General features: G+C 42.5%; 3 protein-coding genes across 3 annotated transcripts; all 3 read left to right on the plus strand.

Moving 5' to 3' along the window:
- The first annotated feature begins 1,576 nt into the window (after positions 1-1,576).
- LOC123723891 (polyubiquitin-like) lies at positions 1,577-2,946 on the plus strand. The gene is made up of 2 exons (XM_045706719.1): positions 1,577-1,819; positions 2,259-2,946. Exon 2 carries the CDS (start codon positions 2,268-2,270, stop codon positions 2,736-2,738), a length of 471 nt encoding a protein of 156 aa, XP_045562675.1. The 5' UTR covers positions 1,577-1,819; positions 2,259-2,267; the 3' UTR covers positions 2,739-2,946.
- A 7,231-nt stretch (positions 2,947-10,177) lies between these two features.
- On the plus strand, positions 10,178-11,719 carry LOC123730400 (polyubiquitin). Its single transcript, XM_045706894.1, has 2 exons — positions 10,178-10,592; positions 11,032-11,719. Exon 2 carries the CDS (start codon positions 11,041-11,043, stop codon positions 11,509-11,511), a length of 471 nt encoding a protein of 156 aa, XP_045562850.1. The 5' UTR covers positions 10,178-10,592; positions 11,032-11,040; the 3' UTR covers positions 11,512-11,719.
- A 1,466-nt stretch (positions 11,720-13,185) lies between these two features.
- Positions 13,186-25,789, plus strand: LOC106584993 (synaptic vesicle 2-related protein). The gene is made up of 16 exons (XM_014170710.2): positions 13,186-13,611; positions 15,294-15,454; positions 15,751-15,836; positions 16,008-16,106; positions 16,462-16,533; positions 21,108-21,232; positions 21,416-21,479; positions 21,823-21,948; positions 22,604-22,732; positions 22,851-22,924; positions 23,192-23,268; positions 23,537-23,641; positions 23,809-23,920; positions 24,077-24,158; positions 24,516-24,605; positions 24,729-25,789. The coding sequence occupies exons 1-16, from the start codon at positions 13,577-13,579 to the stop codon at positions 24,963-24,965; spliced, it is 1,674 nt and encodes a 557-aa protein (XP_014026185.1). The 5' UTR covers positions 13,186-13,576; the 3' UTR covers positions 24,966-25,789.

Consider the following 25,789-nt stretch of genomic DNA (forward strand, 5'->3'; position numbering starts at 1 on the left):
GTTGTCCCCCCAGGCCCCTTGAAAAGTCTGAGGCTCCCTAGTTGAGAATCACTGTTGTAGTGTAAGTATGCAATACATTTTCTTTGGTATACCTTCCCAATCTGCTTTTTTAGTTAAATTGGAGCATCTTACGCCATGACTGTAATTGCTGCTAAGTCATATGGCTAAAAATATAAACACCCAAGCGTTCTCTGCTCTCATTGCTTATGACAGAAATTAGAATGACCAAGAATTCTAACTCAAGGCACATCTGTAATGTAAAATGACTTTGTATTTTACTAACAGGACATCAGTGGTGAAAGGTGTCTGACTCATTAGAATTACATCAGTAAAATGCACAGAGGTCATTGACCCCCCGAAATATCCATAGAGGTAGAAATAAAAGAGGAGAACATAAGTTACTGGAGAATATAGAAGTTACTGTACTTCCACTGGTTACTGTTTGTACTAGAGAACATACGGCTGAATAACTTTGGGTACAGTCTGACTAAGATGTGTAGTCTGAAAGACATGATTCAACTACTGACAATATAAACATGTGTTGATATCATTTTGGGAATGAGGAGGCAGGGAATAGTCTTTTTATTTGTATTGCTGTTAACAAAACTCCCTCTGCACTCACAAAGGTGTATGTCTGACGTATCACAAGGTACCTGCAATTCCTCATCATTGTTAGTATCATCTGTGCCTGGGTTTTCCCAATGAGGTTGGGTTTCATTGATAATGACATTAGGTTTCTCTTTCCTTTCTGGTGTTTGACATATCTTTGTTGAAAAATAGGGAATTCTCTAGAATGATAGGGAATGATCTAGAACCTGGTTCAATGATAGGGAATGATCTAGAATAGGGTTCGGGAAAAGGCGGACTGCGGGCCAACAGGCGGACCCCCCAAAGTTTCTGGTCAAAAAAAGACTACAATCACCAGGAACTATGCAGAAATCTGTTCACCAAGTACTTCCACGAACAGAAAACTAGATGTGATCGTGTTTCAATGTAATCAAAGTATGAAATTATTTCTATTTTTAAATACAATCTAATTTTTGGCTCGTTGTAGTCAATTTGCAGTGTACAAATTATTATAATTATGTTCTGGCATCTGGATCATCCCCTCCGACAAAAATCGACCGGTGGCTGAATCTATATAGTTGCCTACCCCGGTTTAGAATAATGAATTATATGGAATGGTCTAGAGCAGGGGTGTCAAACTCATTTTACCCCTAAGGCCGCATTCGGTCTTCAATGACGTCTGGAGGGCGGTACTGACGTCTAAAGAAAAATATTTCCTTGCCTCAAAATTATGAATTGTCGATGCTCCCCGGCTGTCTAGCGATTATTAGAGAGCTGGACAGACAGTAAAAAAACTGTAGTTTCATTTTTAGTCACCGGCGGGCCGGATTGGAACCCCTCGCGGTCCGAATGTTTGACACCCCTGAGCTAGAGTGATCTTTGTGAATTTCAGTGTGATATGCATCAATTAAATCAAAATTGGGAATACTTTGAATGGGGGCAAGTTGTCATTGGGAAATATCAAAGAAACAATTTATTGCACTCAACTTTCTGCAAACAGCAGCCGACTATATCATTATTTTATAATGGAAACCAAAACCTGCGAGGCAGCGAGGGAAAAACGAATCTCAATTTGAGGGGCGGGGCGGGGCAGATCAGATGTTAAATAGACTGCTCAGATGTACACTGACAGAGCTATCATCATCTTTCATCGGATGAGTTTCAATTGTCAGCATACGGATTTACCAACAGTATTTCTTAAAACAAACTTGCAAGACTTCACAACAACTCCTCAACAATATCTACTGAACATGTAAGTCATTTTCTATTATTAAGCTACAACAGGCCTATCTTACAGAAATGTACTGGAGAAAAAAGCTTAACAGCATATCAAGCAAATTATCTTATAATTTGTTAGTTATTACAATGGGCTGAACAAATGGTAATGTTAAAGCCTGTAGGTAAATATAAAAGTTATAATGCATTGTACAGTATAACTTGTCATGAGTGTGTATGACTCCCTTATGTCTTTCAATCATCTCATAATGATTCTCATTATATACCAGCCAGTTGAGTCAGCTGAAATGTTGGCTAGAGACAAAACATTACATATTGTTAGCCTTATTATAAGGATCATACATGCTTTTAACAAGTTATAAAGCATTACACCTGTGTTACTAAATGAATTCATTCAAAACATTGAGCTATGCTAATGTAAGGCCAAATAAATAATACATTACATCCTCTTTCAGATATCTATCATGGAACTCACTATAACACTTTTGAACGGGAACTCACTTCCCCTGACAGTTCAGCCACACACCACTGTGGGGTCTCTCAAGAGTTTGATTGAAGAACACTTTAAAGTGGCCACAACAAAGCAGAGGCTGTTAGGTGTCAATGGGAGCAACATCAGTCTCAGCGATGATTCAAAAACTTTGAGCGACTACGGCCTGCATTCAGGATCTAAAGTGATGGTGCTGATTACGGAGCCCGCTCCTATCCAGGTGTTCCTGAAAAACGAAAAGGGCCAGACACACACATATGATGTGGTGCCTGGTGAGACTGTAACCCAGTTCAAAGCCAAGGTACAAAACAAGGAGGGAGTCCCTGCCAACCAACAGAGGCTGATTCATGAGGGTAGGCAGCTCGAGGATTGCCAGACGCTGGAGTACTACAACATCAGAAATCAAAGCACCATCCATCTGACGCTCCGTCTAAGGGGAGGCTGAAGAAACCCAGTATCGACCTGAAACCACCTGTCACATGAAGCCCTTAACTTATTATGCATTCCATGTCTATAGAGAAAAAGCAATCAATCTTGAACAAAAATGTGAATTGTTCTACATTTGTATTCAATTGTAAACATTAAATTAAGCATGGCTGATATAGGCATATATTAATGAGATTGTTATCAAGTAATAAACATGTATAAAACTATAACTGTCAACCATCATTGTCACGGCTCCAACTCAAAAGAAAAGATAAAGCAACATAAGGAACTGGTCAGTTTCTTGTCCATTGTGCTATTGCTCCCTTATTTGACATGATAGAGACAAAGCAGTAACATTTACAGTTGAGTTGACTCAAACTGAGACAAGGCAGTCCACATGGGGAAACTACAGGCCGGCCTTGTCAGCAATATACACAATGTTTCATGGTCTGATGAAAATCCTAAACGTTGCATGTTCAGATGGTTTTAAATGAGTTTGATTCAAGGCCGAAACAGTTACTAGTATTCATTTCCTACAGCACATTTGCTTTGCTTCGTCTTAAATTATATAAATATAAATATGTATCTATGAAGAATAGGTAACATGTATTTACCATCGCTCAAACCAAAATACACATTGGCACAAAGGAAGCATACTCAAGTGTTTCAATTAATTCAATATTTTAAATATCAGTAAGAATACAATTAAGACTTATTATTTCAGTTCTAAGTTATTTTGCATGTGAGCAACACAATGAATGTGTTAGGATTTCATTAGTGTAGCACCTTGTGTAGCATTTGACCGAAGTCCTAAGCACCACCCCAGTTAATTTGCCTGGTTGTACCAGACTGCTGCACTGGCATTCACAGGCCAGCCCTTGTAACATTATGTAACTCCTGAGGCACACACACACACACACACACACGGTGCCCTCTTCATTCAGTAATTTGGGAGAATGTCTTTGGAGGCTTCACTTCCTCACAGATGCAAGGTAAGCATTCCAAAATAATGCCACCAATGTGGTAAACAGCACTTGAAACTGAAAACACAAAAACACAGATTGGCAACAGAGCACCACGATACATTCCAAATGTATGCATCCTTGAATGAAAAGCCAATGAGAATTGCTCACCTGTATAGGCACTACTATTCACTTTGTCCTGGAGTTTGCCCACCTCTTATCCTAAAACAGCATTTGAATGTATTAAAATGAATGTACAGGCATGACAATAGTTGTCTGTGCCCAATAATGTTTGTACCATGTTTTGTGCTGCTACCATGTTGTGCTGCTGCCATGTTGTGTTGATACCATGCTGTGTTTTCATGTGTTGCTGCCATGCTATGTTGTTGTCTTAGGTCTCTCTTTATGTAGTGTTGTGGTGTCTCTCTTGTCGTGATGTGTGTTTTGTGCTATATTTTTATTTACTTTTTAATCCCAGCCCCAGTCCCCGCAGGTGGACTTTTGCCTTTTGGTAGGGCGTCATTGTAAATCAATCAACAAATCAAATGTATTTATAAAGCCCTTTTTACATCAGCCGATGTCACAAAGTACTATACAGAAACCCAGCCTCAAACCTCAAACAGCAAGCAATGCAGATGTATAAGCACGGCGGCTAGGAAAAACTCCCTAGAAAGGCAGGAACCAAGGAAGAAACCTAGAGAGGAATCAGGCTCTGAGGGGCAGCCAGTCCTATTCTGGCTGTGCCGGGTTGAGATTATAACAGTACATGGCTAGGCGCACGGGATGGAAGAGAACCAGTAAGCCAGTGACTCAGCCCCGTAATAGGTTTAGAGGCAGAGAATCCCGGTGGAGAGAGGGGAACCCGCCATGCAGAGACAGCAAGGGCGCTTTGTCGTTCCAGTGCCTTTCCGTTCACTTTCACACCCCTGGGCCAGACTACACTCAATCATAGGACCTACTGAAAAGATGAGCCTTCAATAAAGACTTAAAGGTCAAGACAGAGTCTGCGTCTCTCACACAGATAGGCAGACAATTCCAAAAAATGGAGCTCTATACGAGAAGTTTCTACCTCCAGCTGTTTGCTTAGAAATTCTAGGGACAATAAGGAGGCCTGCATCTTGTGACCATAGCGTACGTATAGGTATGTACAGCAGGACCAAATCGGAAAAATAGCTAGGAGCAAGCCCATGTAATGCTTTGTAGGTTAGCAGTAGAATTTGTTCTTAAGTGACTTGTCCAGTTAAATAAAGGTTAAATAAATAAACAATAGTCTGGATTGTAAAGTAATTCATTAACCACTAACGGAAATGAACTGTCAGAGAAGTACTGCATAATTTCACTAGGGCCAATGTAAACTGACAGACTAATAAGCAATCCCTGCTTAAAATTTGAACCACACAGAGTAATACCAATTCTGGTGGTTATCGGATCCAAGCAGTGAGAGTTAATTCAGGTGTATGGTGCAGGAGAGTTGTTAAGGGGGCAGCTGACTAACCTCTTGGATGTCCATAACACAAAAGAAAACCAGCAGGTATGCAGGGGCGAAGATAAGGCGATCCAAGAGGAAGCGTTTAACCATGCAGTAGGGAACAGTGGAAGGCATCACACCTCCATAAGTTGGTAAAAGTAATGAGCAACCTGAAAAAAACAAGGCAAATATCATGGCTGTGTTCAATTTACAGTAAATTGCAATAGATTACATTGTAACAAGAAACAACCTTAATGAAGTGATTTGGACATGACTTTAATCACTATTATTTATTTGACTTTTATTTAACTAGGCAAGTCAGTTAAGAACAAATTCTTATTTACAATGACGGCCTACCCCGCCAAAGCATAACCCGAACGACGCTGGGCCAATTGTGCGCCCCTATGATACAGCCTGGAATCAAACCAGGGTTTGTAGTGACACCTCTAGCACTGAGATGCAGTGCTTTAGACCACTGCACCACTCGGGAGCATCTCAATGACCACTCATAAATGGCAAAGCGGGCAGGTCCTGAAATGTCAATCTCCTTCACTGGGGACCCTTCTTTGGCCTTTCGTTTTGCTTCCAATGCTTGAGATAGAAGACTTCCCAAGGCCGAGAGAATGCCACTGAAAAACACGTAGACAGTTTATTTGTTGTCATGGTGGTGGTCAGAGTTGAAGAAAGTTTTCTTTAAGTGAATTCAAACAACGTAACTATGATAAAAGCAACTGTTGTCAGGAAAGACAAGGGGGGTTCTCAGAGCAGAGGCTGATTGATTGAAAAGACAGAGAGAAAGGTGGAAAGATCTTGGCAAAGGGCACATTTACCTTGGCATAGTTTGCAAATCAAAGTAACCCCATACTCTTACGAGTCAACCACAAACAGGGTTGGGGTGTAATTGATTACATGTAAACTGAAAATACAGATAGTTTTGAAAAACTACATGATTACTTCTCGGATTACTTTGAAATTCAGAAAGGACGTTAGAAAAAAATACATTATGAAACCTTTATTTTCTCAATGACAGTCAATTTAACATTGAAAAAAAGATGCATGTTGGGCCTCCTGAGTGGCGCAGTGGTCTAAGGCACTGCATCGCAGTGTTGCGGCGTCACTACAGCCTGGGATCGAACCCAGGCTGTGTGACAACTGGATGTGACCGTGAGTAACATATGGCGGTGCACAATCGGCCCAGCGTCGTCCGGGTTAATGGAGGGTTTGGCCGAGGGGGCTTTACCTGGCTCATCGTGCTCTAGCGACTCCTTGTGGTGGGCCTGGCGCCTGCAGGCTGACTTCAGTCATCAGTTGAACGGTGTTTCCTCCGACACATTGGTGTGGCTGGCTTCCGGGTTAAGCAGGTGGGTGTTAAGAAGCACGGCTTGGCGGGTCATGTTTCGGAGGCAAACACTCTACATGAAAACTCAGAAGGACAGACAGGGTCTCCTCAGTCTCGCGCTCCCCTCCGGGTCTGCGTCTCATCAAACGACGTGCATCACAGACACCGGGGGATCCTCAAATGCAGTCGATCCACCTCAACACAACCCCTGTTATCATTCCTTTCGGCTGCGCTCTGCTCCGGAGAGAAAAGCAGGCCACAGCTCTCGTTCCGAGTCAGGAAACGCGAGTCCACTTCTGGATACTTTGACCGAATTCACAGAACCCAACTTCCTCTTCACCCAGCCTGATTCCACAAACGGATCGGCCAAAAGGCATGGATCCACTTTCTCCATGAATCATACTCCTACCGGGCAGAGTCATCTCAGGCAATTTCCTGATCATTGGTGTGAGACTCGGAAGCCTTCACCTCACCTGTCGGCGCAGGTTTTTCCTCTTCACTTCTGTTAGGTTCAATTTGAGAGAGTTCACTATCCGTCGACTGCTCAGGGTTTTCAGGAGCGGAACATGGCATTATCTCTCCTGTACTTGACTCAGAAGAAAGTACTCTGCTTGTATTTCGCAGATGTCGGTTTGGGTTTGAACCTCGCACCCTTCTTTTTGCCTCACATCACCTAGTCATTTGCCATCTTGCCTTCTTCCAGTCGTCATTCTCAAAGGTTACATCCGTTTCCAAAACACTGCCTCCATCATCTACCGGCTGCATGTCATGTTTTGTATTTCAAATAGTACCAAACTAAAACTTATTTTGGTTTGATTGTTTTTAGTTTTTGTTTCTTGAGGCCTGTCATGTGTCATGACGTTGGCCTGTGGGTAAGGTTTATGACCCCCCCCATAAATACCTTTCTCCCTTCCCCTCTCTTACTGACCCTACTGAAGGACTGCTGTCCTGTTAAATATAGAGAGTCTGGGAACATCAAACAAATGGGGAAAGGAACCATATTTTGGTAATAAAACCAGTTGGAAATATGCTTGATAACGTAATGAGTATGTATGTCAGTTCGCTTGTCACCTTAGACATTATGACTGATGACAGGACGACATAAACGGTACCTGAGAAAGTATACACTCTCTAGTTATCAGAGTAACATGGAATTGTTATGCAATTGAAATGTTTGATATTGAAATTGTTTGTTAGGAGATTAAATGTAATTTTAGCTTCCAAATGAGAGAATTGGGTTTTCATAAGGAAAATGCCCTGCTTGATCAGTGGCCCACCCCTGTGAAGAGACAGGGGTTATAAACGATGAAACACATCCTTCCCCCGCTCCACTATATAAGCCTTTGACGAAAAGATAACCAGGTAGTTCCAGTACGGGAGGTCTGCAGCCTCTACGTTAGAAGGACACACATGTCAACTAAGCCAACCTCGGCGTGAGCTATGGTATGAACTGGTATGAACTTTGAGCTTATTCACTACAGAAGTGCTACTTCCTAGCCGTTGAGTTAGCAGCGGCCGCTGTGGACGTGGGCTAGGAAAGGACGGACGACGGATCCAGTCTAACAGACGGACGAAGATACCACCACGTATCCAATTTACCACCAGAGACATTCTTCCGAGTAACAGGAAGATCTGTTGGCCAACCCGGCCAGCATCTACGACCAATCTACCGAAGCGCAGCTCAGAGTAAATATTTATTGCATTTTCCTTTTCCAAATGGGCGGTAATTTAGAATGCATAAGATAATGTATTTACGATAGCATAGCTGCTGTTTCTGTGTTCCTAAATCTTCCCGCTCTTTCATTCAAGCCCAACCCCCTTTCCTTTGTGTAACCAGCTTTCATACAGGTTCCGTTCACCAGGGGTGAATTCTGTATGACATCATTGTATTCTGTGTATTTGTAATTCTGTGTGATTAGTTAGGTATTTAGTAAATAAATAATTAAACCCAATTTTGTATTGCTGATTCAACTTGTTAGCCAGGGTTCGTGAAGATAGCCAAGAATTTACAACTTTCATTATGAGACTGAAAATAAGATAAGGGTTAATATTGACTGCTATCGATGTAAAATATTACTAAGTATTTTAAGAGTTTATTCGGAAGATAACGGCTCTATAAATGTTCTTCCGTGGTGCCCCGACTTTCTAGTTAATTACATTTACATGATTAGCTTAATCAGGTAATATTAATTACAGAGAAATCATTTTATAAGTTAGCATGTCATATCACTTAATTCGGCATAGCCAAAGACACGACACATGCAAATAGCGTCAGCCTGAAAATTGTTGTCCCCCCAGGCCCCTTGAAAAGTCTGAGGCTCCCTAGTTGAGAATCACTGTTGTAGTGTAAGTATGCAATACATTTTCTTTGGTATACCTTCCCAATCTGCTTTTTTAGTTAAATTGGAGCATCTTACGCCATGACTGTAATTGCTGCTAAGTCATATGGCTAAAAATATAAACACCCAAGCGTTCTCTGCTCTCATTGCTTATGACAGAAATTAGAATGACCAAGAATTCTAACTCAAGGCACATCTGTAATGTAAAATGACTTTGTATTTTACTAACAGGACATCAGTGGTGAAAGGTGTCTGACTCATTAGAATTACATCAGTAAAATGCACAGAGGTCATTGACCCCTGGAAATATCCATAGAGGTAGAAATAAAAGAGGAGAACATAAGTTACTGGAGAATATAGAAGTTACTGTACTTCCACTGGTTACTGTTTGTACTAGAGAACATACGGCTGAATAACTTTGGGTACAGTCTGACTAAGATGTGTAGTCTGAAAGACATGATTCAACTACTGACAATATAAACATGTGTTGATATCATTTTGGGAATGATGAGGCAGGGAATAGTCTTTTTATTTGTATTGCTGTTAACAAAACTCCCTCTGCACTCACAAAGGTGTATGTCTGACGTATCACAAGGTACCTGCAATTCCTCATCATTGTTAGTATCATCTGTGCCTGGGTTTTCCCAATGAGGTTGGGTTTCATTGATAATGACATTAGGTTTCTCTTTCCTTTCTGGTGTTTGACATATCTTTGTTGAAAAATAGGGAATTCTCTAGAATGATAGGGAATGATCTAGAACCTGGTTCAATGATAGGGAATGATCTAGAATAGGGTTCGGGAAAAGGCGGACTGCGGGCCAACAGGCGGACCCCCCAAAGTTTCTGGTCAAAAAAAGACTACAATCACCAGGAACTATGCAGAAATCTGTTCACCAAGTACTTCCACGAACAGAAAACTAGATGTGATCGTGTTTCAATGTAATCAAAGTATGAAATTATTTCTATTTTTAAATACAATCTAATTTTTGGCTCGTTGTAGTCAATTTGCAGTGTACAAATTATTATAATTATGTTCTGGCATCTGGATCATCCCCTCCGACAAAAATCGACCGGTGGCTGAATCTATATAGTTGCCTACCCCGGTTTAGAATAATGAATTATATGGGATGGTCTAGAGCAGGGGTGTCAAACTCATTTTACCCCTAAGGCCGCATTCGGTCTTCAATGACGTCTGGAGGGCGGTACTGACGTCTAAAGAAAAATATTTCCTTGCCTCAAAATTATGAATTGTCGATGCTCCCCGGCTGTCTAGCGATTATTAGAGAGCTGGACAGACAGTCAAGAAACTGTAGTTTCATTTTTAGTCACCGGCGGGCCGGATTGGAACCCCTCGCGGTCCGAATGTTTGACACCCCTGAGCTAGAGTGATCTTTGTGAATTTCAGTGTGATATGCATCAATTAAATCAAAATTGGGAATACTTTGAATGGGGGCAAGTTGTCATTGGGAAATATCAAAGAAACAATTTATTGCACTCAACTTTCTGCAAACAGCAGCCGACTATATCATTATTTTATAATGGAAACCGAAACCTGCGAGGCAGCGAGGGAAAAACGAATCTCAATTTGAGGGGCGGGGCGGGGCAGATCAGATGTTAAATAGACTGCTCAGATGTACACTGACAGAGCTATCATCATCTTTCATCGGATGAGTTTCAATTGTCAGCATACGGATTTACCAACAGTATTTCTTAAAACAAACTTGCAAGACTTCACAACAACTCCTCAACAATATCTACTGAACATGTAAGTCATTTTCTATTATTAAGCTACAACAGGCCTATCTTACAGAAATGTACTGGAGAAAAAAGCTTAACAGCATATCAAGCAAATTATCTTATAATTTGTTAGTTATTACAATGGGCTGAACAAATGGTAATGTTAAAGCCTGTAGGTAAATATAAAAGTTATAATGCATTGTACAGTATAACTTGTCATGAGTGTGTATGACTCCCTTATGTCTTTCAATCATCTCATAATGATTCTCATTATATACCAGCCAGTTGAGTCAGCTGAAATGTTGGCTAGAGACAAAACATTACATATTGTTAGCCTTATTATAAGGATCATACATGCTTTTAACAAGTTATAAAGCATTACACCTGTGTTACTAAATGAATTCATTCAAAACATTGAGCTATGCTAATGTAAGGCCAAATAAATAATACATTACATCCTCTTTCAGATATCTATCATGGAACTCACTATAACACTTTTGAACGGGAACTCACTTCCCCTGACAGTTCAGCCACACACCACTGTGGGGTCTCTCAAGAGTTTGATTGAAGAACACTTTAAAGTGGCCACAACAAAGCAGAGGCTGTTAGGTGTCAATGGGAGCAACATCAGTCTCAGCGATGATTCAAAAACTTTGAGCGACTACGGCCTGCATTCAGGATCTAAAGTGATGGTGCTGATTACGGAGCCCGCTCCTATCCAGGTGTTCCTGAAAAACGAAAAGGGCCAGACACACACATATGATGTGGTGCCTGGTGAGACTGTAACCCAGTTCAAAGCCAAGGTACAAAACAAGGAGGGAGTCCCTGCCAACCAACAGAGGCTGATTCATGAGGGTAGGCAGCTCGAGGATTGCCAGACGCTGGAGTACTACAACATCAGAAATCAAAGCACCATCCATCTGACGCTCCGTCTAAGGGGAGGCTGAAGAAACCCAGTATCGACCTGAAACCACCTGTCACATGAAGCCCTTAACTTATTATACATTCCATGTCTATAGAGAAAAAGCAATCAATCTTGAACAAAAATGTGAATTGTTCTACATTTGTATTCAATTGTAAACATTAAATTAAGCATGGCTGATATAGGCATATATTAATGAGATTGTTATCAAGTAATAAACATGTATAAAACTATAACTGTCAACCATCATTGTCACGGCTCTAACTCAAAAGAAAAGATAAAGCAACATAAGGTACTGGTCAGTTTCTTGTCCATTGTGCTATTGCTCCCTTATTTGACATGATAGAGACAGAGCAGTAACATTTACAGTTGAGTTGACTCAAACTGAGACAAGGCAGTCCACATGGGGAAACTACAGGCCGGCCTTGTCAGCAATATACACAATGTTTCATGGTCTGATGAAAATCCTAAACGTTGCATGTTCAGATGGTTTTAAATGAGTTTGATTCAAGGCCGAAACAGTTACTAGTATTCATTTCCTACAGCACATTTGCTTTGCTTCGTCTTAAATTATACAAATATAAATGTGTATCTATGAAGAATAGGTAACATGTATTTACCATTGCTCAAACCAAAATACACATTGGGACAAAGGAAGCTTACTCATGTGTTTCAATTCATTCAATACCTTGTGTAGCATTTGACTGAAGTCCTAATCACCACCCCAGTTAATTTGCCTTGTTGTACCAGCTTGCTGCACTGGTATTCACAGGCTGAAAAGACAGAGAGAAAAGTGTAAAGATCTTGGCAAAGGACACATTTACCTTGGCATAGTCTGCAAATCTAAGTAACCCCATACTCTTACGAGTCAACCACAAACAGGGTTGGGGTGTAATTGATTACATGTAAACTGAAAATACAGATACTTTTGAAAAACTACATGATTACTTCTCGGATTACTTTGAAATTCAGAAAGGACGTTAGAAAAAAAAAAACATTATGAAACCTTTATTTTCTCAATGACATTCAATTTAATATTGAAAAAAGATGCATGTTGGGCCTCCTTTTGTACTAGTTCTTATTTCATCAACACTGTCAAGTACGAGTATATTAAGGTCATAATATTGTAGAGAACAATGTAATTATTAATTATATGTAATTTATAATGACAAAGGTCAAAGAAAACTACGTTTTGACATTAATTTCGTAGCACACTCTTGATTGCCCCGTTTTTCTCTACGTCATTGTTAAGCAGTGAGTGAACGCCCAATTTACTAGGCTGGCAGCTAACGTAAACTACATTCATTGTCAAAGCACAATATTTGTTCAACAGTTGTGAAATGACTATTAGAACATCTATAAGAACAACAGTTAAATTGTTCACATGTATCACCATTTAATCCATGCTTAATAACATCAACAATGGGCTATCGTTTTGTAAACTAGCTAGCATCCGCTGACGTTTGCTTACATGCGTTGCTATGGTTACACAGTACCACAAGCTGTCTTGAGCAGCATGTCTCTCAAAATAGACCTAAAAGTAAATGTTCTACCCAAATAATTTCGATTCTTAAATATGAAATGTCATCCCACATCCCAGGCTTGCATAGGTGCTGGCTGCATCCTTATTTCGCAAATTGTGGCGTTGTTGACAAGTTGGCTATTTTAATGTGGGTAGGCCTATATTGTTTTTCCATGATTCAGTTCCATCATTAATCAAAGACCCGAAAGGAGGAGTATGATAATGCCGCCCCGGTCGCTTAAAGGCTCTTATTGGCCAAGACATAAAGTGTCAGCTGTCCAGGGGTTCCAAACGTCATTGCTCCCGGCCCGCACGAGTGACCCTGCTGCCGCCATCACTTCACAGTACCTTTTGGCTGGCACACTGCTGTGACACGACACAGGAAGCTGAAATAGTGAATATCCAATGATATACATAATTCTGAATATCCCGTCCCTCATTGGCTCTCCGCTGAGAACCAGAACGGGTGGCTCTCCGCGAGCTTGTGGTGCTGAAATCTCGACTCGCTATGATAACGATGTAATGGCAATGAGACAATTCACTGTGGAACCCAATAAACACCACCAAAATGGACGATGATTTGTTCCAGTTAAGACAACTCCCGTGAGTGTATATATAAAACAACGTATTAATTTCTAATTTGATCGTAACTGGGTCATTTTGTTAAACCGACCCTTCGCCCACAGCCTTTCTTTCGTGATTGCTTGAGTTGCAGCTGTTGGGTGACAATGATCTCTTGACATAATAATATGTGCAACATTGTATTTCTATTTTGTGCTAGTCAGAGTACTCTACACGAATACAATGTGGCATGTCGAGTAACTGACGGGCGTTTTGTTTGAAAGCAAAGCATCAATGACCGGTAAACAGTAACCCTGACCCAACTGCTCATTTGGGTGCTACAACAATGTCGGCTAGTATTTGTGTTTGTTTTTTACTGGTAGTGACAGTGTGCATATTTCACAGGGGGTTCATTCACATAATTGCCTATTGTATATGAAGCTACTACTGTGCCAACATCATTCGTCATGCCTTTATTTTGATCATGCATGAGTTGCACCAGTTTGTTAGAATGGGGTGGTTAACATCTAATATGTTACACAACATGTAGCCTATTTTCATTTTATCACAAATATTTCTGCTAGCAATGGCTACACATTTAGCCTAGCAATTACTGTAGGTATACAGTAGGTAACAGATGTATATGTCAGCCTATTACAAATTATTTTGTAGCAACAAAATAACCATGATTTGGAATGGTTTTAGAATATTCATACTACAATTGTATCTATTGTGCATGAAAATCTATTACGTTCATTTATGTTTATTGACAAAAATACACACTTTTCACTGAAGCTGGGTCGACCAGAGTTGTCCACACCTGGCTATCACCATCAATTTCCAACTATGTTTCTATTGAGACTCTCCTTTTTTATGTGTAATAAAAAAAGGCACAAAATTCTCTTTACAATTGTTCCTATGCCAGTAAAGCAGTGACTTGGCAGTAGGCCCAGTTACTACCTAAAAATTGGAGATCTGAAATTGTGCAATGTGACTGTGGCAGCAAACTGTCTTTCTCCCCAGTGTGAAACCCAAAATAATATTTCCAAACAGGATCCATAGATCTTATGCTATTACTTGAGAGGAGATGATGGTTGAGGCAATTAGGCCTCAAAGCAACTTTCTTGCAGAAAGTGTAAAGCCATCAACACAACGGTTTACAGAATCTGTCCATTGAGCAATGCCCTTCTCCAAGTCTATATGGGATAAATGTGGGATTGTTCTGTACAGAACTGAAAGAAACTGAACCACAGTAAGCAAGACATGTTGATTTCTAGGCTCAGTGGGCGATCAGCTGTATTTCTTCTGACCTTGGCAAATCTATGTAGTAATCACAGTGATTAAGACATCACTGGGCTGCCTCCATGTTCCTTTTACAGTGTTCCACCCTCTATCAGCAGTCTGTCATCTTACAACATGTGGAATATATAAGCTTGATGTACAGATAACATACAGGTGTTTAAGGTATTGTCTAAATATGAGAATTACATTTTTCTTAACATCAAATCTATTTGTGGTCTACACACAATTCTTAGGTGGCACACAAGTTTGTCAGTTGTGAACAGCAGTGCATAACTTACCTCTGTTTGCCTGAGAGGAACAGCTCATATCACCTAGGCAACAGCCTCTCATTCTCAGCTGCATTCAGCTGTGTTGGCACAAACGTCTTTACAGTAGGCTGGCAAACTGATCCAAGTTGATCTTCCTGGCTTTCTCTATTGCAGGGTGGTCAAGTTCCGTCGCACGGGTGAGAGCACACGCTCTGAGGATGACTGCTTGGGGAGAGAGCAGGAAGTCCAGATCGATGGGAGGCAGGCTTACATGGAGTCTGTGGCACTTCATGATGGCGCACTAGTACCCCGGGAGTTTGCCAACCCAACTGATGGTATGACTGGGTCCCTCCTTAGCCACCACTCTGACTGCCCCATCCAAACTCATAACTTCCATATGCATGAAATCGCCTTCCCCCTCTCTTCTTCCACTTACCCCCTCAGGGGACCACTGGGCTGTTATAATGGCCTTTCTCTTTAATGAGATTGACTACAGTTACTCATTGCGTACACATTTATCATAGTAACTTGCAATCCATACTTGCAAGTCATCATCTGTATGTTATGTAATTTCCTACTTGAGTTGGTATAGAATTTATTGTTAATTGGTTACACCTCTTATTCTTCCCAGACACTTTCATGGTGGAGGATGCTGTGGAGGCCATTGGTTTTGGGAAGTTCCAGTGGAAACTCTCCATCCTCACTGGTCTGTCCTGGGTGAGCAGCCACGCTTAAGACAGTCCGAGAGAAAAACATAACAGTTTCATAACATGTTGTGTATGTGCTGTATTTCAAACTTGTACATGTGAGTATAATGTATATCAGCACAATTCACTGTGTCTTCATTGTTTCCTTTCCCACCGTTCCTTATGGCCGCTGTTTGTTCAGATGGCTGATGCTATGGAGATGATGATTCTAAGCATCCTGGCACCACAGCTTCACTGTGAATGGAGGCTTCCAAGCCTGTGGGTGGCGCTACTCACCTCGGTAATGCCGGTCTCGTTCTTACATTGATTACCAGTAACACTAAATGATGACGGATTGGTGGGCTAATGGTAGTTAAAATCAAACTAAATGTTTTCGTCACATACACAGTTTACAACAGGTATAAAAGGTGCAGTGAAATGCTTATGTGCTAGCTCCCTCAACAATGCAGTACATTAATCAATAATAACAATGAGTTGTTGAGAAGGTGGTGCTGATTGTATGGACTAGTAGTGGTAGTGATGAGTGTAATAGCAGTAGCTGTTGATGTTAGTGCAGTCTTACACTGTCACATTTCATTACTGACAAGGCCTCTACATATGTGATATCCATTTCCTCTGTTTTTATTTAACTCCAGGCGGTGTTCATTGGAATGATGATCAGCTCTTCCATTTGGGGGAACATATCCGATAAGTATGGCAGAAAAACAGTGAGTTCAATGGCTGGGTTTATTATGGGGAGGTCTATATCGATTTCTAATTGGCATTTCACAGCAGTTGGGTCATTCCACTTATTCGGTGCCTTTTTAGAAGTGTAACTTAGTCCCCCAAAATTTTTAGATTTCACCTCATTTTTACATTCTGTCATAAAAAAAGCACATGTTCAACTTTATAAAGAAGAGGTTAAATAAAAAATAACTATCATAAGTTAAGTTTTAATGTCACATGCACAAGTAGAGTGAAATGCCATTTTTGCAAGCTCTAACCCAAACAATGCAGTTTTCAATAACAATGTAATACAAAAAATAACAAGGTACAACAAAAACACACAAGATATAGAAATAACAAGAACACGATAAAGTAAGTAAACATACTATATACAGGGTCAGTTCCAGCACCATATTTACAATGTGCAGGGATATTGGATCGATAGAGGTAGATATGTATAGGGGTAGGGTGACTAGGCATCAGGATATATCATAAACAGAATAGCAGCAGCGTATATGATGATTGTATGTGAGTGGGTGTGTGTAGACTCAGTATAATATGTGCATATTATTTTTGCATAGAGGGAAAAATATGAATAAAATACAAAGGTCAACTCAGATAGCAGTCTTATGGTATGGGGACAGCAGTGCCTTTTAAGTTCCAAATAAAGTCACATGGTTGACAGTAACAGGGTTGATGAGAGGAGAGGAGGAGCTTGAGTCTTATGAGGGGTACATGGCTCTGTTTACATTTATTTTTGATCATCCTGCGGAGGGCAGAGAGGGAGGTGAGCGTCTGCTTCAGCTCCAGCAGGGGTATCAGACGGCTGCTGAGTATGCGCTTACCTTCTGGACAGTAGCAGCTTCCAGTGGATGGAATGAGCTGGCGCTCAGCACGTTATTTAGAAGAGGTCTGCGCGAGGAGGTCCAGACGGAACTGGCCCGCCGAGATGACAACCTCACCCTGGACGCAGTCATTGCGATGGCCATCCGTCTGGATAACCTCCTCCGGGAGCGTTGGCATCTACATCACTTCTCTCCCTCTTTCGGCGAGTGTTCGGGATCAGAGCCTGAACCCATGGAGGTAGGGGTAACACGCCTTCCCGCGGCGGAACGACGGGCTGGGGCTCTGTACTCTGGCCAGGGAGGGCACAAGCGCCAGCGGTGTCCGTTACTTCAGAATCCGGGATCCACTAGAGCAGAGGGACGGTCACGCGACGTTATATCCCCTGGACCAGGGGTGAGTATTCCATCTACTGCTCTTCCTGTTAGACTCTTTTTAGTACCCATCACTCTGGCTAACTGTCCCTCATGTCCTGTGTCCACAGCTTTAGGCGCCGCGGGGAATTTTATGGATCAGACCCTTTTCTGCTCTCTCAATATTACTACCTACCTGCTCTCCTCTCCTTTTCCGGTTCAAGGTCTTGACTGTCGGCCTCTAGGATCCGGGAACCATCACACACATCACCCAACCACTCACCCTCACCGTGGAGCCCAATCACCAGGAAAACATCCCCTTCTTCATCACCAGAACACCCGTTCACAAGATCATCCTCGGCCTACTTTGGCTTCAGCGCCATAACCCTACCATCTCATGGTCGAGGATGAGAATCACCGACTGGTCACCTGAATGCCGGAAGACCTGCTTTCCTGTCCCCTTTGGTTCCACGTTGGTTGAGAGTCTGGTTGCCCTCCAACCCAACATCCCGGTGGAATATCAGGATCTAAGGGAGGTATTCTCCAAGACTCGTGCAACCTGTCTCCCTCCTCATCTTCCCTGAGACTGTGCCATTGACCTGTTTTCCGGTGCTACACCTCCGCGCAGACACATCTACCCTCTGTCAGTGGCTGAGACCCAGGCCATGGAGGACTACATTCAAGATGCGCTCCAACAGGGTTTCATCCGCAGGTCCACGTCCCCTGCGTCGGCTGGTTTCTTCTTCGTGGCCAAGGAGGGAGGATTACCTCCCTTGTTTCGATTATTATGGACTCAATGACATCACCACAACGTATTGGTACCCTCTCCTTCTGGTGCCATCAGTCATCAAGCAGCTCCGCGAGGCCAGGTTCTTCACCAAACTCATTCGCATCCGGGAGGGGGATGAGTGGAAGACGGCGTTCAGTACGATATCTGGTCACTAAGACTACTTGGTTATGCCCTTTGGTGTAGCCAATGCTCCGTCAGTGTTCCAGGCATTCGTCAACGAGGTGTTGAGGGACATGCTCGGACATCAGGTGATTGTGTACATCTATGACATCCTGATCTTCTCGACCAACCTGGAGGATCACATCACTCAAGTTTGAGCAGTCCTGGAACGCCTCTTGGATAACCACCTGTTCGTCAAGGCAGAGAAGTGCCAATTCCACCAGAGGGCTGTCTCCTTCTTGGGCTACCAAATCAGCCCGCAGGGAGTGAGGAAGGAGGACAAGAAGGTAGATGCGGTAAGGCCATGGCCAGTCCCAACCACCATCAAGGGGTTACAACGGTTTTTGGGGTTTGCCAACTTTTACCGCCGCTTCATCAGGAACTTCAGCGCCGTCGCCGCCCTCTCACCTCAAGGGTGGGCCTAGTAGGTTGGTTTGGTCTCCAGCAGCTGACGAGGCCTTTCGTCTCCTCAAGGGGTGTTTCACCTGCGCCCCCTTGCTAAAACACCCAGATCCCACGCTACCTTTTGTGGTTGAGATAGACGCATCGGAGGTGGGTGTAGGGGCAGTTTTGTCACAAAGACAGGGGGACCCACAAATTGTATCCTTGTGCTTTCTTCTCCAAGAAAGTGTCCCCCGCAGAGAGGAATTATGACGTCGGCGATCGGGAGCTCTTGGCAGTGAAGTTGGCATTAGAGGAGTGGAGACACTGGCTGGAGGGTGCCAAGGAACCATTCGCCATCCTCACCGACCATCGGAACCTTGAGTATATACGGACAGCGAGGAGACTGAATCCGCACCAAGCCAGGTGGGGCCTCTTCTTCATAAGTTTCAACTTCACGCTGACCTATCGGCCAAGCTCTAAGAACATCAAGCCAATGCCCTTACCCATAACTACGATTTGGGAGAGGCTCCTGTCCAGAAGGCACCCATAATCCCATCCTCCCGAGTCGTGGGTCCAGTGGCTTGAGACGTAGATGTGGACATCCCCCAGGCTCTAGAGAGGGAGCCCGCACCCCGGAATTGTCTTCCCGCGCGCATCTACGTTTCCATAGGGATAAGGGAAAGGCTGCTGACCTGGGCACACACAGCTGTCATCGCTGGACATCCAGGTATTTCTCGCACCATCCATTCCATTACTGAGAAATACTGGTGGCCCACCTTGGTGCAGGATGTTACGCAGTATATCAACTCCTGTTCCGTATGTGCTCAAACCAAGTCCCCCCGGAATGCTCCAGCAGGGAAGCTCCTGCCGCTTCCCGTGCCTCAGCGACCTTGGTCCCATCTATCCATTGACTTTGTTACTGAGCTTCCCCCTTCTGATGGTTTCACCACCATTTTGGTGGTAGTGGATAGATTCTCTAAGTCATGTCGCTTAATTCCTCTTCCTGGTCTTCCCACTGTTCTCCAGGTCGCTGACGCACTCTTTCATCAGGTCTTCCGGCATTATGGCCTTCCAGGGGACATCGTCTCGGACCGTGGCCCCCAATTCACATCCCGAGTATGGATGGCCTTCTTGGAGAAGCTCAGGGTCACGGTTAGCCTCACATCCGGGCATCGGCCTCAGTCTAATGGGCAGGTGGAGAGGATGAATCAGGAGCTGGGGAGGTTCCTGAGGAGTCCTGGCACTCATCATTACGTGCACCCACACCTGGACTCCATTACCTTCATCATTTCCTCCCCTTTATATGTCACTCTCCCAGGTTCACTAACCAGTTGTTCTTGTGTCCCGGCGTACTGCCTTATGTTAGTGTCGTGTTCTTGGTTTTGTTGTTTTATTAAAAAGTTTCACCTGCTTCCGACTTACCGCCCCATCATTACACTCACCTGCTTTTACACTATGATTTGACTATTAGCTGTTCAATGTTTCTTTTGAAAACAATATGAAAAAGGAATAGTTTCATCATATTAAAATGTGAGTTCTGTTCACGTAACAGGCTTTACCTTAATAAAATGAGGGACAGACTTAAATGAATCACTAATCACATGAAATAAATAGGGCTTAACAATGATGGTGAGAACTTGGAGAAATGTTGTGGTTAAGTGGATTTAAAATCTTCCTAGAAGTCACCAGAGGGCCCTCGGTGGAAAGTTATGCATTTTGGAACTTCAGCAAGTCTTCATTTATATAAAAATCTGTGGTCCATGTGGTCCATATTAAAGGGCACTTCATTTAATATAGGCTTTTAAAATTCAATATTGGCGCACAATTTCTACTTAATCTCAAAGGGATGCAAAATACACTCATTTCGTGGAATGACCTAGTTATGTGCTTTCACAGGCTTTCATGAGACATCAGTTTTATATCAACGTCTTGGGCAGAGATGGGGAATAGGGATATCCATGACAGTGTGATATGTGGTAGAGATAGTTAGGGTATTTTGCTGTCTGTGTCAGAGCTCACAGTTGTGGGTGTGTGTGTGTGTACACAGGGTCTGAAGATGAGTGTGGCGTGGACCATGTTCTACGGTGTACTGAGCGCCTTTGCCCCCGTCTACGGCTGGATCCTCTTCCTCCGTGCCTTGGTGGGCTTCGGCATCGGAGGAGCCCCACAGTCGTACGTATCCCTTCCTGTTGGCATTATAGCAATAGCTACAGTATACTGTAGTAGGACACAGAAAAGGATTGGGTTATGTTATCTACCCAGTTATAAGTGGGTTACAGATTTGACCTTATATTAATGACACACAATAATAGTTAATAGAAGTAGCATAAAAGTGACATGTCCTTCTCCCTTCAGGGTGACACTGTATGCAGAGTTTCTCCCCATGAGGTCCAGAGCCACCTGCATCTTGCTAATCGAGGTATGATTTATCCTTTACTATCACTTAGCAAGAGTTACACTCTAGTCTGTGGCCTGTCCAACTCAACTCCTCTCTCCTGCGCTTCTATCTCTCTGTCCAACTCTGCAGTCGTCCTGTGAGGTCCACTTTTAACTCTGTCAAGTCCGTCATTGATTTGAGACATTAGCAGGTCTGTGAGGTACAAATTGATCCACTTGTTTGTGAGTGATCCTCTTGATGCCAAGTTTGTGGCCACTCAGGAGCAGGATAGATCTCCACTGACCTGGATCAATGAAGCTGCTTCAATGTGCCAGGGAACTCATCATGCCAACCATTTCCTGTACCTATTGTTGTGCCCCTGCAGATATTCTGGGCGCTGGGCACTGTGTTTGAGGTGCTGCTGGCCATCCTGGTGATGCCCACTCTGGGCTGGCGCTGGCTGCTCGGCCTCTCCACCATTCCGCTCTTCATCTTCGCTATCCTCTCTTTTGTGAGTATGCAGTAGTGTAAAGTACTTAAGTAAAAATACTTTAAAGTACTATTTAAGTAGTTTTTGGGGTATCTGTACTTTACTTTACTATTTTTGACAACTTTTACTTCACTACATTCTTAAAGAAAAGAATGTACTTTTTACTCCATACGTTTTCCCTAACACTCAAAAGTACTCGTTATATTTTGAATGCTTTAGCAGGACTGTAAAATGGTCTAATTCACACACTTATCAAGAGATCATCCCTGGTCATCCCTACTGCCTTTGATCTGGCGGACTCACACATGCTTTGTTTGTAAATTATGTCTGAGTGTTGGGGTGTTCCCCTGGCTTTCTGTAAATTAAAAAATATATAATATGGCGCCATCTGGTTTGCTTAATATAAGGAATTTGAAATTATTTGTACTTTTAGTTTTGATACTTAAGTGTATTTTTGCAATTACATTTACTTTTGATACTTTAAAACCAAATACTTTTACTCAAGTAGTATTTTACTGGGTTACTTTCACTTTTACGTGAGTCATTTTCTACTAAGGTATCTTTATGAAATTGGTACTTTTTCCACCACTCGTATGCCACTAACAGCTACTACCAATTCACTTGAATTCATTTATTTTACATTATTAAACGACTGACCCTTTGGTTTTGGAAACAGTGGCTGCCAGAAAGTGCACGCTATGACGTGTTGACAGGGAACCAGGAGAAAGCTCTGACTACCCTGAAGCGCATCGCCAAGGAGAACGGAGTCCCCATGCCCCTGGGAAAACTAATTGCTGCCAGACAGGTACAGCCCAGCACATTAAGATATATTGTATGGAATACGTACAGGGCATACTAAAGTAGTTTGGCTTGTTTCAGTTGTTTATCTGTCATATTGTGTTTCTTGACTGTTTGTCAATTAGGAGGACCGTGGGAAGTTCCAGGATCTTTTCTCACCGCATTTTCGCTGGACCACAATTCTGCTGTGGTTTATTTGGTAAATAACTTAAACCATTTTAACAAAGAAAAACATGACATTTCCTAATTTCTAGATACAGGTAATTAAAAGTTAGTAGATCACATCTGATGACTAATTTAAACTCTTACATCTTTAAAACATAACCAGTACTGCTCTGTTACATTCTTTGATTGAACATCTTCATACATTTTTTTAATGTAACCTTTATTTAACATAAGAGTTACATCCTTAATTATCCCAGTTTTCCTTATGGGAATCCTTAGATTGACTGTTTTATCTCTTAAGGTTCTCTAATGCATTCGCCTACTATGGCCTGGTCCTGCTCACCACTGAGCTCTTCCAGGAGGGGGGCGCCTGTGGGGGTGAGTTACTGCTCCTTCTCCTCTGACATCATCAGCAACACTCACACAAACACTCTTAAGCATAGTATTAACCTGCTGAGCCCAAACCATCTTATTCAACTAAAAATTGATATTTATGTAACGCTTTAACCAAGAGTAACTCCAATTGACCGCAGGTTACATTAGCCTTTAAGTCTCAAGGTCATTTCAGGACCTTGTGATTCTGGAGGGTTGCAGTGAGCACTGCTAAGTGTGCATCACGTGTTTCTTGTGTTATGTCTCGCTCTAGAGTCAAAAGGTAGTAAGAGGGAGCCCAAGTGTAGCCTGGAGTGTAAATACCTGACCTCAGACGACTACAAGGATCTGCTGTGGACCACCCTGTCTGAATTCCCAGGTATACTTCTTCGACCTCCTACTTTCAACTAATAGTCATAATATTGTTAAACACAATTGCATGGGGAGCAGGGTACTGTGAAATAAAGTAGATTGTAAATTGTTCTTATTGATTAAAAAGACTAGTAGAATATCTGAATAGATTGGTTGATGTATAATGTTGGGCAGGCTTGCTGGTGACTCTGTGGGCCATCGATCGGCTGGGAAGGAGGAAGACAATGGCACTGTGCTTCTTCGTCTTCTCTCTCTGCCTTGTGCCACTCTACGCTTGTGTAGGGAGGTAAGACCATCCAATACAAAATTACAAAGTTATTACTTTTAGGATTCTCTATGCACTACTCTATGACAAACATAACACTGTGGTGGATCCGCAACTGACAACACAATAACAGTGTTGTTGTTGTTGTTATTAACATTGTTGTTGTTTGTCCTTCAGGACCTGGCTGACAGTATTGATATTCATCGCCAGGGCCTTCATCGCAGGAGGTTTCCAGGCTGCTTATGTCTACACCCCTGAGGTGAGGTCATAGGCTATACAACCCCATGTACCCTATGGCTACATTATCGACTCAATAGAATGGCAGCTCTTACTTTAAAAACAAAGATTATACTAAATCGCAGACGTCAGGTTTCTGTTCAGTTTTATTTCTTTGATAGATTTGTGACTAAATGAAGGGATAGTCATTTGGTTCATACTCTTCTTCTATATTGGTTTCTAATAAGTATTACAGTGTCAATATGGTACAAAGTAAATTATACTGTAAATAAAAAGAATGCGTAAAACTTGACATTCCCTTTTGCGTAAACGGCAGGAACTGTCTTGTTCTGAATGTTAATTAATGATGTATTCCCATGGTGTTCTCCTGACTCCTCAGGTATATCCAACAGCAACCAGAGCATTAGGTCTGGGCACTAGTAGTGGAATGGCTAGAGTGGGAGCCCTCATCACACCCTTCGTTGCACAGGTAAAATTGAAAAAAAAGTTACCACAACCAATATATAAAGAATATTTGTACATAATGTGTACTGAAAGACATTATCCTACCTAGGCTGGTGATACTGTTTTCATTCCTCCCCCTGTCCTGCAGGTGATGTTGGAGTCTTCTGTGTACCTGACTCTGTCAGTGTACAGCATCTGCTGCCTGCTGGCTGCCATCGCCTCCTGTGCTCTGCCCATTGAGACCACTGGCCGGGGCCTCCAGGAGTCCAGCCACCGCGAGTGGGGCCAGGAAATGATGGGCCGGGCCCCTGCCAACAGCTCTGGGGGCATCCCACACTCCGACTCTGGGTCCCAGGAGGACGGAGCACAGGCAAGAGGGTGGTGAAGGAGGGATGCTGGAGTGGAAGAGAGAGGCAATAAAGGAGAAGGAAGCTAGGCAAGCAGCCCTTGTCCATTCTCAACTCAAATGTGTCATTACTGGTTTGTATATAGGCACCACAGTGGCTTGAGAGAGCCTGCCACCAAAATGTTATTCAAAAACATTTCTCTCTCATTTTAATCTTCAACCACTACCACTGTCATGATTTTTGCCAATGTAGGATAACCACACTCTGAGTGAGACAGAGCTCAATCGATTATCCTGAGTATACACTGGGTGGTAGCAGGGAGAGAAACTGTTCAGGGTGGGTTTGTCATTCTTATATCTCAGTATTTGAATTTCATATTGTGAGGGAGAAGAACAGTGAGATTTATAGTAACAGTGAGAGTGATAGTGAAAGAGAGTGATAGAGGACATTGCTTTGTTGCGTTGTTTCTATTAACCTGTTTCTTTTAAGAGAGCCTTAAAACAATGGCTCTACTCAGGTCCTACCACTCAGTTTTGGATAAGGGACACATTGAGGGCTTTTGACAGAGATGTGGCGTCAAGGGCCCCAAAAAATCCATTATATTTTGCAAAGCTATAATGAAAACAATGACATGTAATGAATTGCTATCTAATGATACAATAATTACCCACTCAACATAATCAAATCTGTACATCTGGGGTTGTTTGCAGATTCCCATCACCCCGTTAACCATCCGACATGATGCACTTCATAGAGGTGTGAGGTCACAAATCTCAGTTACGCTTCAGTTTAGATACTTACAGTGCCTTGCGAAAGTATTCGGCCCCCTTGAACTTTTCGACCTTTTGCCACATTTCAGGCT

Source organism: Salmo salar, chromosome ssa24 (genome assembly GCF_905237065.1).
Source record: "Salmo salar chromosome ssa24, Ssal_v3.1, whole genome shotgun sequence".
Taxonomy (NCBI): domain Eukaryota; kingdom Metazoa; phylum Chordata; class Actinopteri; order Salmoniformes; family Salmonidae; genus Salmo; species Salmo salar.

What these genes read in the sequence shown, in the direction of transcription:
- LOC106584993 (XM_014170710.2), top strand. Translation starts at nt 13,577, where the DNA reads ATGGACGATGATTTGTTCCAGTTAAGACAACTCCC. An exon ending in TCTTCGCTATCCTCTCTTTT is followed by an intron (nt 21,949 to 22,603) that starts GTGAGTATGCAG and finishes TTTTGGAAACAG; the next exon opens with TGGCTGCCAGAAAGTGCACG. An exon ending in ATTCTGCTGTGGTTTATTTG is followed by an intron (nt 22,925 to 23,191) that starts GTAAATAACTTA and finishes TTATCTCTTAAG; the next exon opens with GTTCTCTAATGCATTCGCCT.
- LOC123723891 (XM_045706719.1), top strand. Translation starts at nt 2,268, where the DNA reads ATGGAACTCACTATAACACTTTTGAACGGGAACTCACTTCCCCTGACA.
- LOC123730400 (XM_045706894.1), top strand. Translation starts at nt 11,041, where the DNA reads ATGGAACTCACTATAACACTTTTGAACGGGAACTCACTTCCCCTGACA.